This window comes from Triturus cristatus, chromosome 6 (genome assembly GCF_964204655.1).
Source record: "Triturus cristatus chromosome 6, aTriCri1.1, whole genome shotgun sequence".
Classification (NCBI taxonomy): Eukaryota; Metazoa; Chordata; class Amphibia; order Caudata; family Salamandridae; genus Triturus; species Triturus cristatus.
The window spans coordinates 671,397,216-671,416,929 of NC_140589.1; the positions used below are offsets into that span (position 1 = coordinate 671,397,216).

The 19,714-nt window shown below is 42.3% G+C and overlaps 1 protein-coding gene across 1 annotated transcript in view; it reads left to right on the forward strand.

Annotated features, from left to right (window-relative positions):
- LOC146817714 (gamma-aminobutyric acid receptor subunit rho-1-like) overlaps nucleotides 1–19,714 on the forward strand; it is a 416,531-nt gene that overhangs the window by 296,526 nt on the left and 100,291 nt on the right. The window contains exon 5 of the mRNA XM_085611171.1: nucleotides 5,152–5,375. Coding sequence (XP_085467297.1) covers nucleotides 5,152–5,375 — 224 coding nt within the window. The remainder of the gene's footprint in view (nucleotides 1–5,151; nucleotides 5,376–19,714) is intronic.

Consider the following 19,714-nt stretch of genomic DNA (forward strand, 5'->3'; position numbering starts at 1 on the left):
ATTCAAAGTTGATATACTGATTTAGTGGAATCTACTGGCTATGCCGTATAAAAGTGGAATCCCTCTTCAGTTCTAGTGGAGAAGAACTGGCTGACAGCAACTACTGCATTTATCTGAATACCTTACTTACTACTTCAAACCCTGGCCTCACCATCTCCTGCTAGGAGTATCTTATCCATCATGGAAACCTGCCACTGCATGTTCCCAGCAGGCTGAGACAAGCCGCCCAGACACCGGCTCTAACCCACTTCTGCTGGATAGAACTTTGCTCCAGGCAGTCGTGAATAAAATGTATAACCTCATCAGCAGCTCTGGCAAGTTTTTAACTTGAGATTGATACTTTGTTGATAACGTGATTCAGGGCCTTCTGCAAGGTCAGCTAGAGTGCACTAAGCCTTTAGTTCAATAATGGCATGACTGGTCATTGTGCCACCATCGCATTTTCCCAGTGGACTGCATGCTGCGGGCTACTATGAGAGCAAGATAGGCAACCATGACCCGACCATGACCCCATGGCCCTATTCTAGTTGTGGCCTTCTGTAGTGTGGCGCTGGTTTGGAAAGTTTGCGAGTGCTGATTTTGGTTTACTGTCAGGCCCTGGTTTCCATTTGTGCTACACTGCCTGCAGCAGCTTCACAAAGGTGTACACAGAAGATGGGCATGTTTCAGTATAAATGTGGTTAAAGAATCAAGTGTACAGAGAGGATGTTGGGATCAGATGGAACACCTTGGGTTAAAAGCCCAGCCTTCCTGGTCCAAGAAGGAGTCTTACACTAAAGAAACTATGTGAATTAAAGATGTAGAAAAGGAGTGCCAATTGTGATGATGTAGTGACGTAGTAATGATGTGAACAAATCAAAGTAGCCCTCTGCTACATTACTGCTCTTGATACATTTCCCACAGTGACCACTGCTTCTTCCTCCTCAATTATACATTTATCTACTAATCCACACACTTTTTGTTTATTCAGAGAAAATCTTTAGCGGTGTCTTTGCAGTGAATTTCAAGCCCTTCTGTTGCTTTTAGACATTACCAGATATGTATTTTTTTTTATTTTTATTTTTTACTTTTTTGTATTCCTCATACTGCAATGTAGTGTATCTGGAGTTATCGGGGACCCAATTCTCTATTTTCTAGACCAGCCCAATTCCCCGAGTTTCGGGGAGATACATTCTGTGGATTCTGTAGAGTAGGGTCCCCTTTCGTCCGTACCACTTCCAATACGCACTGGGGAAGCTGACCACTCTAGTCACTCACACAAGCATTATGCTTGTGGTTTTATTGCCATTGCATAATCATTGGAATTAAATGGGTCCATGCTTAATTGTGATGTGGAATTATAGGGTTAATTTGCGAATTGGGAGTCTTCCCATATTTCCCAATATCCATGCCTTTTACTGGGTTTCCCTCTCCTGTCCCATTTATTTATTCTGTTAATTGAGGCCACCCAATCCAAGTGTGTGGGGGGGATTGGTCTTATCCATTTTAAGCAGAGTTCCCTTCGAGCAAGCAAAATCATTATAAACAATAGATTTTCTTCCTTCTTGGTTAACGTTATTACCATATCATGTCTACTGACCCCAAAAATAACAAGATCTATACTTACTTTAACTGGTCTTCCTAATACCAAATCTATGGTTTTACTCACTTCCTGCCAGAATCCTTCAATGTGAGGACATTGCCAAAACATGTGCACATCATCTGCTCTTGGTAGAGCACATTTAGGGCATAATTTCGTAACAGATCCTCCAAAACTAGAGAGACGCTTCGGGGTCCAGTATGCTCTATGGGAAGTAAAGAGATGATTTCTCTTTAAGGTAGCAGACTTCACAATAGACCAGCATTTGTTCATTGATACTTGCCACAAATTTTGGAGATCCAGCGCCGGCAGATCTTTCCCCCAGATCACATCGGGAATCGAAAACTCCTCCTCTCCTGCTTTTACCAATGCCCAGTACCATGTTGCTATTTCTTTTTTCTTCGGGGGATTCTTTATCATGATTGTTTCCACAATCCTATTTCCGGAAAATTTCTCCTTCAGTGTTTTTGCCCAGCTAGTGAGCTGATAATATTTAAATTTTGAAAGGGCTGCACTCGAATTCGTAAGCAAAGTTCCCCAGTCCATTATGCTATTCTCAACCATTAACTGGCCCCATACATGAAAACCTGAGGATTTAAAAGGTATTGCCAAGCTGTCTTTGAGGCATTCTGGTGTTCCTGGGGAATCCCATATAGGCGCGAACTCACTATAGTATGGAATATTTAGAGTGCACCTGATTTGATACCATAGCTTAGCTGCTTCTCTCAAGGTCTTCAGTTTCACCTTTTTGAAGTATTTTGGATGACCAAATTTGAATAGAAAGTGGCCAGTGTTTCTAGTCATTGCTTTAAGATATTCTGGATACAAGTCATAGTTGTTTAGTAGGACCCTCATATTTTTGAATTGGAAGGCTCTGTAGTTTTCCACTAGATCTGGGCTGGCAATTCCTCCTTCTGCTTTTCTTCTTCGTAATTTACTCCAGGCTATGCGTGTACTTTTAGCCATCCAGATAAAGCTTGCTATATCTCCTTGTATTTCTTTTAGTGTTTCCCTCTTAAATTCCAATGGTATTGCGCTAAATAGGAATGTGTATTTTGGAAGGATAGACATCTTGATTATGTTGGATCTACCTAAGAAGGTTAGAGGAAGACCTCCCCATGTTTTAAATAACTTTTTCACGTCAGCTGTTACTCTGTCCATGTTAATCTCAGGTATCTTATCTAGGTTTTTAATCAGGTCTATCCCCAAATACCTGATTTTCTCCCTGGTATAGATATTATCTACCTGGGAATTCCAACTCATTATCTCCGTTTTTAGTTGGTTAGTTTGGTAACCTGAAACCCTTCCAAAATGTCTTATGGCGTCATCAATGGCTTGGACAGAACCTGCATAGTTACTCGTGAAAATCATCACATCATCTGCATACAAGGCTATTTTTTTTTCCCAGGTCTGGAATATAAAAGGTGTTATTTCCGTGTGGACTCTGAGCCTGTTTGCCAAGGGCTCAATATATAAATTAAAAAGGAGGGGAGACAAGGGGCATCCCTGGCGGGTTCCTCTACATATGTGGATATTTTCTGTTAAAGTCCCGTTAATTAGGACCTTAGCTTTTGGTGCTCAATACATTTCTTTAATTGCACCCTGAAAATGTTCTCCCAAATTATATTTTGCTAGGGTAGCATTCAAGAAAGCCCAGTTTACTCTATCGAATGCTTTGGCCGCATCCAGTGTTATTATTGTCAGAGGAATTTTTTCAGTTATTGCTATGTCAATTGACCCGATAAGCTCCTGCTTATCGGGTTAATTTTTCAAGAATACCTACTCAATTTGGAACTTCCTGAGTTAACAAATCTGGAAAAAGAGGATCTGAATGCCCTAATCACTAAAGAGGAGGTGGAAGAAGTAATGAAAGGTCTGAAGAGAGGTAAAGCAGCAGGCCCAGACGCTTTACCCAATGAACTATATAGTAGACTAAGTGAGATTATAGCCCCCCCACTTACAAATTTGTTAAATACAATCTATCTTGAGAAGGGGAGACTTCCTGATTCTTGGAATGACGCTACGATAAGTATCCTCTTAAAACCGGGTAAAAATCCAGTTAAATGTGAATCTTACCGCCCTATAAGCTTACTAAATTGTGATTATAAGATCTATACACAAATCTTAGCAAAGAGGCTTGGTAATATAGCAGGAAATTTGATAAAAGAAGATCAGAGAAGGCTTTATAAGGGGTAGGCACTTACAAGATCTTACCAGATATGTATTACCCTATGTTGACCAGATTCTAGTGGACGGTGAACAGAGGATCATTGGGGAAACGTGAGACTCAAATATTTGAGCAAGGTACTCCAGATCTAACTAAAAATGCCCTGTTTTCTTTTTCATAGGCTAGCTCATCCATGAAAAAAGCAATTTACGATTCCCAGAAATTCTCGGCATCCTCCATCTATGTCCTTATTTTCTACTCTCACATAGACAATCTGTTTTCTAAGTCTCTGATGCATGTCCACCTCGCCCTCAGTGCAGTATTAGTGCCTACCTACCCCTAGTGCAAATCCTGGCTTCCTGGTAGGTGTGATCAGCAAGCGTGTTAACTCAATCCAATATATTTTGCCACATACAGTTTAAGGCAAGGCATAATGCTAGAAAGCTCCAATTGCATATCTCTAAATGCTTTAGTTTGTCATCACCTCATGCTGATTTTCTGTTAATTATGGGAAGGTATGCAACTATGTTTCACGGCGAGATGAGTACACCAGGCGTGTTACTACTAGCTCAATTAACTTTTGATTCAACAGGGCAGGGTTGAGCAATGTAGATCTAGGAGGGCTGAAGACATGTCATATTTACGAGCTATCCACCTAAGATAAATCTGCATTAAGTCAATCTAAATATTCAAAAAGTGAGACATTTACATGACCAGTGGATAGCTGCAAAATCTGGCCATTTTTCTGGACTCACTTTGGATACTCCTGTTATAGGAATTCGAAGGATGGTACAGGTCAGAGCCACTCCACATTTTAATAATTTGTCATTTACATCAACTGTATGAAAACCGATCTCCTGTGGATAACCTGAAGATCTGAGGTGGCTCTTGTCCCCGTGGACCAAATATAGACACTCCAAGGTGGAACCTGAGATGGTGGACAGCAAATACTCAAGATCCTGTACTTTAAAATGAGTGCTAGTTTAAGATATGTATAAATTGTAGTGGGTGTTGAATTAGGGTAGTCTTCATAAAGAATATTTATATATGGCAAAACCGGTAGGCAACAAACAAGAAAGTGAGTTGTAGATGGGGTAAGAGAGGAAGACAGTGCCGGCATTGCTAATCAAAGGGATTTTGGCTGTGAATGTGGCAGTCCACGCAGAGCAAATCAAATATGATATTTTAAATACCAGAAAGATCAAGGGATTGTTAAACCTATCCTAATTTAACAGATTTAGGAGGCTGGAAAAGAGTATATGTGAGAAGAAATCTACAGACCCCTTTACAGACGAACAAAGCAATGTGTGTTTGTTTCTGTAATGTTGACACTAGCCTCCAGTAGACGCTTGGTTGTAATTCAGTCCCTACAAAGATATGACTATGTTACATTTCTTTTCTTTAGGACTTCACCATGACCCTGTACTTGAGGCACTATTGGAAGGATGAGAGGCTATCTTTCCCCAGCAGCAACAACCAAAGCATGACATTTGATGGGAGGCTTGTGAAAAAGATTTGGGTTCCAGATATGTTTTTTGTTCACTCTAAGCGATCTTTTATCCATGACACAACTACGGACAACGTCATGCTGCGGGTTCAGCCAGATGGGAAGGTGCTCTACAGCCTGAGGTACCACTTCATTATCTTAAGGTTCTTTTCACTTTAACAGTACATAGGCAGAGGTTTTTGTGTGACATCAAATCTACAAGAAGACATGTTCAAAATGGTAAGACAGTTATTGAAAATGAGAGTTGTACTTTATTACATTATAGAAGAGTTATCAAATCATACAATGTACTCAGCACTGTATTAGGCAGCATTGTATAACGAGCTGCAGTGCAAATGGGAAAGAATAATTATGTACTGAGAACAAATTAATTGTACATTGAAGACACTGGTTGTAAGGAGTTCCCTCAAGCATGTTCACTTACAAACTGTTCACAGAATCGACTTCATTGAAACTCTACCCTTATCACATCACAATCAGCTAGAGAAACATTTGCAACACAGCCCGTCTACTAGATAAATATTTCTGCAAAACTATTCACAACACATCCCTCTGTCTACTACGTACACATTGCTAAACCTGCCTAATAACAATAATGTTACGAATAATGTTATGAGTAATACAGGACAAAATCATTCATTTTTTAGTGCACCCTCTTTTTTCATCATCTAAAACATGTCCTTGCTTCTTTTTCCACATCCTCTCATACTGTTCACAATCCCCAGTATTCAAAAAGGTAAGTTACTACGAGTAAAGTTAGACTTTTGGTCTAAGTTAGACTTTTGGTCTAACTTTACCTTTGTGATTACCTGAAAAGTAGTAAAGTTAGACTTTTGGTCTAAGTTAGATTTTACCTTTGTTTTAACTTTGCCCAGAGAGTAGAGACTGGAAACTGAATGTTGCACAAGGTGGTTTAGCCATGACTAGAATATTGAAGTTGGCAGAATATTAATACCTGGTTTGAAGAGGCAAATCAAAATGTGAGCAAGGTAGTGAGGAAAAATGGCAGGAACAACTTTGAGTACTTGTGTCAATTGTTTAAAGAGTGCACCAATTTTAATTTAGAGCAGCTTGGCTTTGTGTTGAATGGATTTGGTGGGACTGTGTTTTGGAAGACTGAATATGGTTTTGGTAGAATAGCTAATAATGACGACCACAAGCAGGCTGTTGTAGTTATCTGATGTATAATTAAAAGTTCTTTGGTGGCATGAAACAGAAGAAAAGTGTGAATTACTGCTTGATACTTTATAGCAATGCATGTGGTAGCAATAAACAATTCTTTATGGATTAAGGGGTTGAATAACAACATTCTTACAGAGTTTAGCATGTGTGGAGCTAACTAAAGATGAATGACAATGAGTCAGTTAGACATATGTGATTGGAGTTACGTTGATTAGAAAGGAGAAATGGATTTCAATGACATTGGTGTAGAAAAAAATCAAAGGAGGAGATGATATCACCAAGGGTGGTGGTGTAGAGAAACACAGCTTCTAAAAATTCTAACATTCTTGTTGTGATTGTCTCACCTACAATTTCCACCTCAGGTCACCTTGCGTAATAATCCATAAGGACAAACATATCATTATTTTCCACTTCATATCTCTTCTGGGCAAACACATTCAGTGTCCATTTTCACCTTAGCCATTGGAGATAAATTATGAGTTCACAGTTGTGGACAAACGCCTTCGGTGCCTAATCACTCGTCCCTCAAGGTGAACATTCCTTGAATACCACTTCATTATGAGCATTCATTTTCAACCATCAGTACAGTTCGCTCGATGTCAGTTAGACCTGTCAGCCTTAGGATTGTCTTTCCCCCAAACGTTTTGCCTTCACCTATTCTTTCTGTCAGAAATCGTTTAGTGGCCTTAGGAGTCTGTGCACTTTACCACTGCTAACCAGTGCTAAAGTGCTTGTGGTCCCTCCCTAAAACATGGTAAAATTGGCTTACACCTAATTGGTGTATTTAATTTTCCTGTAAGTCCATACTAAAGTGGCATCCCATATACCTAGGGCCCGTAACTTAAATGCTACTAGAGGGCCGGCAGCACTTATTATGCCACCCACTTAAGTAGCCCTTTAAAACATGTCTCAGGCCTGCCATTGCAGCCTACCAGCAGTTTTAAACTGCCAATTCGGCTTGGCAAAATAACCTATTTGCCAAACCTAAAACTTCCTTTCTAATACATAAAAGCCACCCCTAAGGTAGGCCCTGAACAGCACAAAGGGTAGGGTGCATTGTAATTTAAAAGTTGTACATTTACATGTCCTGGAATTGAAAAACTCACAAATTTGTTTTTCACTATTGTGAGGCCTACCTCTTCCAAAGGATAACATTGGGTTACCATATTTCATTTAGTAAGTGATTACTTTGGATTGGGAGCAGGTAGGAAAGTCATGTTTGGCTTCTGAAGAATTGTAATTTAAAATCCTCTCTTATGGTAAAGTAGGATTTAAAGTTGCAATTCCAAAAATGCCACTTTTAGCAAGTTGGCATTTTTGTGACCTAACCATTTGGTGCCTGCAGCCTGTTCCTGCATCAGATGACTAGGTGTGAGTTGGAGTTGGCCTTTTTATATTCCTCCCAACAGCCACACAGTAAGGGGATTAGGTTCACCTGGATGAGCCATCTTAGGCAGGATGGGAGTGGAGCAGTTCATAGACCTTCTTGACTTCAATAGCCTGTGCCCTGTTCTATTACAAACAACTTTACCTTAACCGTTTGTGCCTGTAGCAAGACTAGAGCCAGAGTAGGAAGGCAGGACATTTCAGACACCTCTATGATGGGAACAGAGGTTTCTCCCACTTCAAAATAGGCACCAAGTATTAAAAGGGACCCTCAAACCCACTCTTCAGTTCACTTTCTGGGCCTGTGGTGGGACTCTCAGAAGACTGCCTGCTGCTGAGGCCTGCTGTGTACTTCAGAAGACTGCTTTGCTACACCTAGAAGGCCTGCTCTGTTGCCTGAGGTCGGCTTTGCACAACCAGAAGTCTGCCTTGCATCTTGAGCCCTGCAATTCATCTTAAAAACAGGACATCCACATTGACTGCAAGGGCTAGTTGGCTGACCTCCTGACCAGAGCCTCAGGGACAGAAAAGCCTCTAAATGTCTTGAACCCACACCTTGACCCTACCTGAGTGAGTCCTGATCCTCTAAGTGGTGCCTCTCCAGTCCTGGATCCTTGGAAGCAGTTCTAAAGGTGCCCAGATAGCCCAGATATAATGCTTGAAAGTTGGAAAATGTTCTGCCAAAAGTGCTCTGAGAACCGAGAGGTAACCAGGTCCTACCTCGTCAATACGCCATAGGTGCATCGCTGGTCGCCCCGACATCAAGGTCGCTCCTGTTCACCAGCTGTTCGCGGAAAGGGGTATCCAGCCTCATGGAGGTCTTGTCAGCTACAGCCTGCAGCTTCATCCGGTTGGAGTTTTAGACTTCCAAAAAGGAGACTTAAGTCCTCATTAGATCTTGGTGAACGGGGTATTCTGTCATACTGGGGACAGATATCCTGTCTGCCGAAATATAAATCCCATTATGTCCTATGAGATTTATATTTTGACGGACGGAATATCCGTCACCATTGTGATGGCGTAACCAGCCCTCCAAGATCTAAATCAGGCTCTAAATCTGAACGTAGGAATCTTCAATGTGACTTTGTCTAGCAGCTCCCAAATGGCGACACAGCCAGCTACCTAGTCTGCTGAACTTAACTTTCTCTGACATTTGTCCTTGAAATGTTTTTAAAGTCCAAAGGTAAGCAGAGACCGGACCCAACCCACTTTGTGCATCTGTACCGCACTTCATCACAGTCAGCCACTGCTAACCAGTGTTAAAGTTGATGCGCTCTCTCCTTTTTTAAAGTATCTTTATTGCATTTTGATTAAGTACAATACAGTTCACCGTAATATAATAATACACTGTTGCTTCATCAATTTGCAGCATAGAGAACTCAACACGGAAGGCTTAGTAATGTATATAGGGGAGTTACAAGGTTACAGATAAAGTACTTATATTGCTTAAGATCTTCTATTGTAATTCTGTACCTCCTGATGTATTCAAATAGTATGCCATTGTATGTAAATCGAACACGTTTTAGCCTTGTGCATATTTGGGTATTTTCCCTTGTGAGACTGCATTATTGAAGCAGGGAGTGTTGTATTGCCATTTACATGCCTTAAAACTGGTTTCAAACAAACTTTAATAACTCAACTAGAGCAGGAGAGCAGACTACGCATATATTTGAGAGCAACAGTTGGGGGGTTCTTGGTGCTTGAGTCAATGTATATTTTGTCCGCACTTGATCATGTCTTGCCTGTGGAGTCTTGTCTATATTTCTCGGGGAGGAGTAGCAATCACTTTACCTATCTGCACTAGTTATGTCGCTGTTAGCCATTATATTCTAGACTGTGGTACCCTTGCTGCTTTCGTCTGCACTGTTAGTGTGGCTCGGGTGTTCCCATGTGAATAATGTGTCCTTCCATTGTTCAGCAATCGGATGTTGTCTCTGCTTTTTCGCCTCTTCACTATGTAAAGCCCTACCCTCCGCACCAGCCCATGTAACCACATCATGGTTCCAAACATGTATTAGCGATCCTGTGACAGATTTCCATGCCATGGCTCTTCTCCTTTTGGCCAATGTCAAGGCCAGGTCAATGAATTTATTTCCTACTTTACGCTTGGGTGAATGTGGGAAGAGCCCTAGCAGACAGGTTTCTACTGTGGGTGTAAGGGCACGCAATAGTGTAGTGTTAATCTTGAATATAACTTCAGACCAGCATTTGCGTATTGTCTCACAACCCCAGGTCATAAGTATAAAATCTGCATCAGATTGGTTGCATCTCGGACATCCTCGGGGTTCCCCTCCATAAACAGTGAATATGTGGTGGGGTGTCATGTATGACATGTGTATGAAGATAAATTGTATGTATTTCAGCCGTGTATAATAAACCCAATTGGCACATTTATGTTACTTGTAAGTCCCTAGTAAAGTGGCAATATATGTACCAAGGGCCTCAGTAATTTCAAAGGCAGAAATGAAGCTTATCTTTTTGCAGTGCAAAACAGAGAATCGGATTTGCAATAATGGTACTTTATCAACCTGTGTGCAATATAACACCATGAATGAATTGAAGGGTTATCAACCGTATTTAACCCAGGTGACCAGAGTCTCTCATAGGTTTGTTTTAACTAGATTGAGGATGGGGATTGTTCATAAATTGGTCGCATTTCCTTGTATAAATAAGCAGCCCACCGGACCCTGTCCGTGTGACAATTTGTCAGTACAAAGCACGATGCACTTTCTTCTGTTGTGTCCACTGTATAGAAATTTTCGTGTAGCTTTTTTAAAGCTTATCTTTGTAAAATTTGGTGTCAGGACAGTGTTTGATTCTTTTAAACTGCTTTTTAATTTACATCATCCTGATATTTGTTTTTTTACCGCAACATTTTTACTAAAAGCAATCAATGTCAGGAAAAGTATGAGTTTTTAAGTATTTATTCTCTCCCCCGCCTGTATTACAAGTTCGCCATTTTAGTTATATGTTACTTATTGTGATATTCTGTATGGTATTGTAAATAATTTTTTATGTTTGTGCTTATATGGACATTATTTTTTTGTTCCGAATAAAGCCTTATGAAATGAAATGTACCAAGGGCCTGTAAATTAAATGCTGCTAGTTGCCTGCAGCAATTATTGTTCTGCCCGTTTAAGTATCCTTTCTAAACATGTCTCAGGCTTGCCATTGCAGCCAGTATGTGCAATTTTAAACTGTCATCTCGACCTGGCAACGTAAACCTTTTGCCAGGCCTAAACCTTCCTTTTTAATACATATGTCACCCCTAGGGCAGGTCCTAATCAGCCAACAGGGTAGGGTGCGTTGTATTTAAAAAGTTGGACATGTACTTTAGGAATGTTACATGTCCTGGTAGTGAAAAACTTTTAAATCCATTTTTCACTACTGCAAGGCCTATAGGATAACAATGGGTTACCTTATTATTATCACTTATTATTTATTAAGTGATAACTTTCAACTGGAAACAGGTAGAGAGGTCAAGTTTGGTGTCTAACACCTTTAATTTAAAGCCCTCTTTAATGGTAAAGTTGGATTTTGAGTCACAATTCTGTAAACGCCACCTTTCGAAAGTTTACATTTTCTTTGTCGTAACCATTTGGTACATGCATCCTTGTCTGCCAAAGCACACTCACAAAGGGATTCACACTAGTCTTTTGAGCCCCAGACAAGCTGGGGATATGGCAGGGAGGTAATCAAAGCACCTCTGGGGGTGAAAACCTCTAGAAACATCTCCTACTTCAAAGCTGGCACCAAGTATAAATATTGGACCCTCAACCCCATATTTTCAGTACACTCCGAGACCTGTGGCTACTACAGAAGAACACACTGATACACTGCTACTGGAAACCTTCTGTACTTGCTGAGAAAAAAACTGGACCTGCACCCTTCATCCCAGCCTGATGTGATTACAAGGGTCAGCTGACTGACCTCATGTTCTGATCTACAGGGGCATAACAAGATCCAGCGGACTCCCTGTATCTGCCCAGCTGACCTGCTGCCTGAGCCCTGGTAGCTTCTGCTGGAGTGAGTTCCTGATCCCCAAGCGGTGCCCCTCAGTTCCTTGACCCGTGGTGTGGCATCAGTTGAACTCCTTCTCAGACAAGGAGAAATCCTGAAGTTTTGGGCTCTCTGTGCCCGCGAACGGGCCTGCTTGCGCCAAGATCTTGCCTTCCATGACAACCGTCAATACAAAGCTACTGTGAACCCTACTCTTCACACTCCAGTGACCACCAGCAATAGAAAAGGAAACACACACCTCTAGAAAAGGTAATGTAGCTGGCAAATAAATGGTTATCCCTCCACTGTGATGTGAAGCAGTTAATACTATGCGGTGCATAATGAGTTCCTTGTAAGTATGCTACTTGAACAGAATGTCTGGCAAGGTAGGCTAGTACTTTCGTCCCTTTCGGGGATTAGAGAGCCCTCTCACGTTCCATGTAATACTTTTCAGTGGCAGCGTCCCAGAACCTTCGGTTGACGAGGTCATTTAGACAATAAAAGACATATGGATACGCGATAATGCGTAAGATACGTGCATGAATGGTCAGAAGTACAAATGATGCCTTGTATAGGTGGAATGCCAGAAGAAACAAAATGAAACCAAAAAAACTAAATCCCAACCCCCCCACCCACATTGGATAGTAAACGGCCAATATCTGGTAAATCCCTCCATTACCCCAAATAAAGTACTACTAGAACAAATTGTCGGAGAACTCCTACGGGGTAGGCAACACTCGCAGGAGAGTGCCAGCAATGAAGGGTCACATCTGAGGACTCATCAACAAGCCGGTCCAGGACAGCCTGGGGGACCGGGTGCAAAGCGCCAGGAGCAACAGCATGAGAAGAAAAAGTTTTGTCACTGGTCCGCTGGATTCGACAGAGGAGAAGACGCCTAGCCATTGTCTGCACAGGGAGCACTTTCCACTCTATTATGTTTCCAAAAACTGGAGGCCCCTGCTGGTGTATCAAAAACATGTGATTTACAATTCATTTGGATGCGAAGCCACGCTGGGTACAGCATAGCGCATGTTTGCTTTTTGAAGCGTGTATTTAATGTCTGTGAATTTACGATGTGCCTTCTATACCATCGGTGTGAAATCTGGGAAGAAGGCCAGTGACATCCCATCGTGCTAGATATTTCCTTTGGCACTGGCCAAACGGAGGGCCGCGTCCCGGTCATGATAATTGAGGAGGCGAGCGATTATTAACCGCGGATGTGTGCCAGGCACCCATCTTGGGGCCAGTGATCTGTGTGCTCTCTTAAAGTGAAGGTCAAGGAGAACGCCTCGCTGCCGCATCGCTCTGTGAGGAGCTGCTCCACATAGGCATTCATTGGGCCAGTGTTTGTTGATTCTGCCACGCCGGCTATTTGGATATTACGGCGCGACTGTGCCTCCAAATCTTCCGCCTTAGAGGCCACCGCTTTAAGAAGGCGTTCGGCTCACTCAAGTCTCTTAATGAAATTGGGTTGTGTATCTTCCAGGTTCAATATTCTTTGCTCTATGGCGTCTATGCGAGTCCCCTGTTGCTTAATGCGAGCAAGTACATCTTCTAGCCGGGCTGTCATTATATCTAGACGTGCGTCGATTGATTTAAACCCTGCCTGCAGTTCTGCCATTAGTGCCCCCGCCCCCTCCATTGGGGGGGGGGGGCCTGCCCCATATGACTCATCTTTCTCCTCGCTGCAAGGTGTCTTGGTCGAGTTGAATGTGAGTTGACATTGTTTGGGGTCGCTTCGCCCCATCGCGGGGTCTATTGACACTATGCTATTTGGATCGATCTCAAAGCATGTAGTGGTATGACACCTTTTCTATTAAGCAATCCCCACGCTCTAAGCTGTACTGTGAGGGAATGACACTGGTCCAGTTCTATGAGGAAAAGCCCAAGGCTTCAATTTCAGCAAAGCCAGCTTAAGAGGAACAGTGGGGTATAGAAAGTAAGAGCCCCCTGGCTGGGGGTGGCGACTCACCCAGCAGTTGCCAATCTGCAGCAATTCCTTCACTCTCAGGCCCCCAGCACCCGCACTGCTCGATTATCTCTACGTGAGAGAGAAGAGGGGCCTCTCACGCTCAGCCACATGCAGGACCCCTCTCCTTCATGTCGGCAGCACAGTAGCACCACATGGCACCCCAAACTATGGTCGGGATCACGTCGCTGTCCGAGGAGAAGGAGAAATAGTGCTGTGACTGAGAAGCAGGAACTCACCGCGTCTCTTTCTGCCAGCAGCTGGAGCAGCGCGGTCAATGGTGCACTAATCCGTTCCAGCCGGGAACCCTCCAGTTCACACGGGCCCGGCGTCCATTAGGCAGATCCAGCCTTGATTAGGTGGTATTGGCACACGGCACGCACGCGGCCCCAACCTAAGGTTCGCCTACGACCCTGTAGTTGCGGGGCCTTTGAGAGCAACGGCAGGCTGCGAGCAGCACGGGCCACAACATCTTGCCTGCTGGCTTTAATCAGCTCCCATGAGGTCCTGCCGCACCACAGCTCCAGGGGTATCAACACCCTAGTTACCGCCGCGAGGACACCGGTTTGGTGAAGGGAAGCTGCATGTAGTTGCTGGCAGCTCTGGAGCTTCACGGTCGAGCAGCCATCTTGGTGCTCAACCTGGCCACAACCCCCTTGCATGAGGGTGTTTTAACAACTGGTGAAATAGTTGAACAAGAATTTTCAGTGTTTCGGACTTTCCCATATCTTTTATTCAATCCTCAATCTTAAACTTCATGTTTGATTTCCACGTTCTTAGCACTATGCACTTTCACCAGCAAGGTCCTTTTTAAATGCACAGTACTGGCAAGGAACAGCAGGGTTGCCTAGATAGGTCCTTTAAAATAAAGAGCTGATTAGTTTTTGTGCGTGTCAGACTGTCATCAGAAACATTCTATATAATCCATCACTCCACAGTTCTTCTGCATCTAGACAGTCTCCCAATATATGCCTGCATGTACTCTTTTCTTTACTGCACCTCCAGAACTACTCTGAACTGCACATCTTCAATGTCCACATTAATCCAGGGTTTTTTGCTTCACTGGCTTATGCTGAGTATCAAAAAATACTCTTGGCCAATGTATTGCAGTGTTATCTGCCCGCAGGTCCTCATTTCACTCAATTCTATTTTGGTCCCAGATTATCAAATTGTCAGGTTGGATTATATTGTAATCCGTTGGAGATTTCACATTCGTTGAGTACCTGAAAGTATGATCTTAAATACTAAATCAGCTATAAGTCCTCTGTTACTCACAATGTGAAAATGCTCTTTAGGTTCCGTTCTGAGTACAAGATAGTTCCATGGTTCACTAGTTGGTAGATGGAATTCCAGTTTATGTGTTATCAAAGGCTTTACCGTACCTATTTCTATATTCTGAGAGCCATTCCATGTGTCTATTCAATTCAGTCCAGCAATTTTTGCTTCTCACTTGTCCCCAAATCGTACAGATCTGGGCTGGCTGTGTCATGCTCATTCTTCCTCTCTACCTGGAAGTTGTTTAAAGTTTGCTTGAACCCTTTTATTCTTGATTATTATAATATCATCTCTGCCAACTGTTGAGTCAAATTCGAGTTTTATGCCACCTAGACGTCGATTACGAGTTTGACGGAACAGTAACTCTAGTGTGTGTACTGCTGTTCTGATTCCACATGGTTCCGTATCGATGCACTCAGGATTACTAGGTACCAGAACACTGAACCCAATATTACTGGTTGAGAACGCACCCAGTAAATTGCATGTGCTTGAGGGGCTGTGGGTAGCGGCATAGCAGGCACCACTGGACCCATAACAGAACCATGGGGAGAGCTTAGAACATTCCCCCAACTGGGACAGAAACTGTCCTGTAACCTGAGACCCTCCTACACCCCTGACCCCAACTCTGCTTTGGCCCTGATGCTACAATTTGCCACTTGCCCAGATCAGGTGCTAAATCGAAGCCTAAAAGTTGCCAGAATCATGGACAACCATGCAAAAAAAAAGAACCCAGCTATTTTGGATCTTCATGTATATTCTCCATTATAGGGATTTGGACTCGGATGAAATTGGATTATTATGTAGGGTCAATAACTGTTCAACTCAATGAATAATCATAACCCTTGTCAGATTGAACCCTTAAAGTCAGTATGTTAACCTGTGCTCAACTCTCTGGTAGCTGTGTCATACAGCAGACAACCTTAACTAAGGACGATGTGTAAAGTAGACATATAGTAATAAAATCATAATAAAGACAAAACACCAAGCAATACAATTCTGAAAACTGAATTAGAAAAATAGAGAAAGATTTATCAAATAAAATCACACCACAATACATCAATCCAATAAGGGGAATCACAAATAAGAATTGCGATTCTCATATTACCATGACTAGAGAATCTGGATTTCATTGAAGACATGGAGGCTGACATTATGCATTATTCCTTTAATGCAGTCCAAGCAGCCACTTACATCACAATATTAAAAGGTTCCAGAATAGAACAATAGCAACATATGAAAGGCATGAGCCATCAACAATCTGCCTCTTTTAAATGTGGAGGAAAATAGGTTCATGAAACTTGAAACATCAAAACGATCTTCTGATGAGCAGGATGAAGGAGAAGGAATAACGAAGGTAAACCAAAGGCTAGGTGACAAACAGTTAAGGAGAGTTACCTGAAAAGAGAAAGAAGTAAATATCTCTTGAATGTAAAAAATAGTGTCAAGCTTATCAAGCTAAAAGGAACAAGAGATTAAACAAGTACTGTTAATAAAAAGTACAGTAATAAACTGTAACAAAAACAACATTAAATCATTGTAAGACCACCAAGAGGTGGGATGGGAGGGATAATGTCAGCCTCCGTGTCTTTAATGAAATCCAGATTCTCTAGTCATGGTAATATGAGAATCGCAATTTCATTACAAGAACGGAGGTTACATTATGCATGTTGGTAGCTTTGTAAAACAACATCAGACATATGTTCAATAGGCTTGCAATAATGACGTGCAAAGGTGCTATCATTTGACCAGTCAGCAGCTTTGAGAATGTCATCCAACTTACCTCCAGACTAGAGAGATTGACTGGCCATAGCACCCCTCTAAGGGAGTGAGTTTGAAATTTCTTTAAGTCAATATCTGCTAAACTCATAACAGTCTTAACCCATCTAGCAATAGAGGCCGAGGTTATGCCTTTGTGGGGTTTAACAAAGGATATAAGTAATTGGTTAACATCTTGGGGGCGAAGAGCAAACATTCTGCGATCATACTCTCTCATGCAGTCCACAACGCAGTTTTTGACATACATCAAAACGTGGGTAAAAGATTGAATCAGACATAGTCTTTGTTCTTCTATAAATCTCAAATTTGATTGCGAACATGTTATAAGATCTATTCGTAATCTCCAGGGCTTTGACATCAGAGACCCTTCTGCATGAGATTAGGCATAGCAGAGTAGCCACCTTAATGGAAAGGTTTTTTTTTCTATTGAGGAGAGTATTAACAGGCCAGTTATTGAAAAGATCAAGGTTTAGTTTGACATCCCAAAGACTTTCATATTTAGGTTTAGGAGGTCTTCTTAAACTAATGCTTTTCATCACTCTACAAACAATGACATTTTTACCTACCGTTTTACCATTGACAAGGACCAGACCATCAGAAATAGTCGATCTATAGCAATTGATAGTTCTATAGCTGAGGCCTCTATCAAATTGTTTAACAAGGAAGTTAACTATGTCAACAATAGGTGCTTCCAAGGAATCCAGGTTCCTTTCCAGGCACCAACGTACCCAGATTCTCCATATGTTGTTATATCTGTAGTAAGTGCCTAGGGCCCAAGACTCTCTGAGGAGAGTTGCAGCCATCGCCAAAAGTCCTGAGATTTCATTGGATCTCCTCACACTCTCCAGGCAAGAAGGGTTAAACTCCTGTTCTGAATTAGGGGGTGAACTCCTCCGTCTATGTCTGCAAGAAGATTCTCTAGGGTAGGAATTAAGAAGGGTAGGTTGCAAGCTAGTTCTAGAGTGGTGGGCAACCATGCTTGGGATGGCCAAAAGGGAGTTATTTGGGCAAGGAAGCACTGATCCTGTCTCACTATCTGAAGAACTCTCTGAATCATGGCAAAAGGAGGGAATGCGTACACCTTGGCTCCTTTCCAAGATTGTAGTAAGGCGTTGACTGCTAGAGCACCCGGGTCGGGCATCCAGCTGAAGTTGTTCTCCAGTTGAAAGGTTAGTCTGCTCGCAAATAAGTCTATCTCTAGTGGGCCCCAGATCTTGTTTAGGGTACTGAACACGGAAACATTCAGTTTCCAATTGCTGTGATCTAACAGAAATCTTGAGTTCCAGTATGCAGAGATGTTCGATTTCCCCGGAAGGTATTCCGCTTTGAGAGCGATCTTGTGTTCCAGACAGAACATCCAATGTTTCTTTGCTAGATTCGAGAGGTCCGCAGATTTGGTGCCTCCCAGATGATTTATATAGGCTACCGCTGACATGTTGTCCATCTTTAGAATGACGGACCTCCCCTGGAGAGTGTTTGAAGCTCATGAGGGCGTAAAGCCCAGCTGTTAGTTCTAAATAATTTATGTGGTGAGATGATTCCTTTTGTGAGCAGATACCACCAGTGTTCTGATTGAGAAGGCAAGCTCCCCAGCCATGAAGGCTCGCATCTGATTCTAAAACAAACTCTGGTTTTGAACCAAAGATTGCTTTTCTGGTCCACGCGTCTAGGTTCTCGAGCCACCAGGCTAGTTCCGATTTGGTTTCTTGATCCAGACAGATCCAATCTCCGTACCATAGGCCAGGTCTTAGGGCTCTCGCCTTTACCCTTTGGAGGGCCCGATAGTTGATGGGACAGGGAAAGATGGCTTGGATGGAGGAGGAGAGGAGACCCAGAAGTCTGGCTAGCTCTCTCAGAGATAAGTCTTGCTGTTTCAGGACGTGTCTTATTTCCTTCCTGATTTTGGTCATCTTTTTGAAAGGTAGTAAAAGGAGACATTTCAATGTGTCTTCTGTGAAACCTAGGAACTCCAGAGATCTGAAAGGGGACAGAATTGATTTTTCTTTGTTTATGATGAATCCTAAACTTTCTAGGAGATCCATCACAGTCTTCAGGTCTTTGGCTAGTTGTGAAGGATCTTGAGACATTATAAGAATGTCGTCTAAGTAAATGATTAAACGAATGCCCCTTATTCTTAGAGATGAGGCAACAGCTCTCATGACCTTGGTGAAGAACCAAGGGGCATAGGAGAGTCCGAAGGGGAGAGCCTGAAATTGGCAAAGGTGATTTTTCCAGACAAATTGGAGAAAGTGTTGGTGGGATTCGGCCATAGGAATGGTGAAGTAAGCATCCTTTAGGTCCAGTTTGACTAGCCAGTCTCCCTCTTGAAGTAAATCTCTCAAGAGATGGATGCCCTCCATCTTGAAGTGTCTGTAAACCAAATATTTGTTTAGTTCTCTTAAGTTTATGACAGGTCTCCAACCTTTGTCTTTCTTTTTTACAAGAAAGAGTGTGCTTATAAATCTTAAAGTTTCTAATGGGACCTCTAGTATGGCTCCTTTCTGAAGCATAGGGGAGATCTATTATTTTTTGTTGCTCTGGAGAGAGAGGCATGTCTCTCGGGAAAGAAGTTTGTAAAGGTATGTGAGTCAAATCTATCATAAACCCATTGACAGTGTTTAGGAACCAAGGCTCTTGAGTGATCAATCTCCAATTGTGAAGGAAGTATTTGAGTCTGCCACCCACTTTTTGGAGGAATGAAGGAGAAGGGAGAGGGGAAAGAGTTCTCACTTGCAGGGTTGTTTGAGATGAAGGTTCCACGGGATCTAAATCCTCTGATGCATTGGGCTCTAATTCTCTGAGGGTAAAATTGAGGCACGTTGTACTGCTGATACCCTCTTCCGAAACCACAGAATCTTGGAAATGGCCTTTGAT